The sequence below is a fragment of the Wasmannia auropunctata genome, unplaced genomic scaffold (genome assembly GCF_000956235.1).
Source record: "Wasmannia auropunctata unplaced genomic scaffold, wasmannia.A_1.0 LD265352.1, whole genome shotgun sequence".
Lineage (NCBI taxonomy): Eukaryota > Metazoa > Arthropoda > Insecta > Hymenoptera > Formicidae > Wasmannia > Wasmannia auropunctata.
Window position 1 is genome coordinate 1 of NW_012097538.1, and position 666 is coordinate 666.

General features: G+C 49.5%; 1 protein-coding gene across 1 annotated transcript; it reads right to left on the reverse strand.

Moving 5' to 3' along the window:
• Nucleotides 1-8: 8 nt before the first annotated feature.
• On the reverse strand, nucleotides 9-647 carry LOC105462347 (mediator of RNA polymerase II transcription subunit 24-like; the record flags this gene model as incomplete). The annotated part of the gene is made up of 2 exons (XM_011708872.1): nucleotides 252-647; nucleotides 9-150 (listed from the first exon to the last, which is right to left on the reverse strand). Coding segments are annotated over exons 1-2 (413 nt in total), but the record flags the coding sequence as incomplete, so codon positions are not given.
• Between the last annotated feature and the right edge of the window lie 19 nt (nucleotides 648-666).

Genomic DNA, 666 nt, shown 5'->3' on the forward strand with positions numbered 1-666 from the left:
CCTTCTGCAATTCGTTCACCAAGCATTCCACGTAATTGCACGCGAAATTGTTCGAGGTCGAGGTGTCTATTCTATCGAGCAAGGGCGTGAACTGAGGCAGCAATTCGAACACATCCAGGATATCTTGCGAATATTCGAACTTCTCGTCACCTGCAAAGAGATGCAAAGACGTGAAAATCATCCGAAGTTTCCTCGGCATTCACACACACACACACACACACACACACACACACATACACAGTCTTACCGACCGTTCAGATTAGCGATGTGCAACTCCTTCAATATCTGAGGTATCTTCAGATACATGAAGGCACCCCACTGCGACTCCTTGACCGTCAGCGCTTCGTTGTGCAGGCACATCAGACCGGCGCGGATGATCTCGCAGTACAGCCGCACGTTCGTATAGCTCTTTAATCTCTGCACCATCAGCAGCTGATTGACGTACACGGTAGTCTCGGTGCTGGGGTTCAGTAACACCTGAACGGTGAAGAGCGGCTGCAGGCAGTAGGTGATGGACTCCATTTTGGTTTTCTCCGGGCAAAAGCTCTCTATCTCCAGATTGCACAACTTCTTCAGAGAATCCTCTATCGGCGTCACGGACTTTTGAGTGCTCGTCTTCAGCAGTGTCTCGATCTCCTGGCATTTCTTCACAACTTCTACGTATAG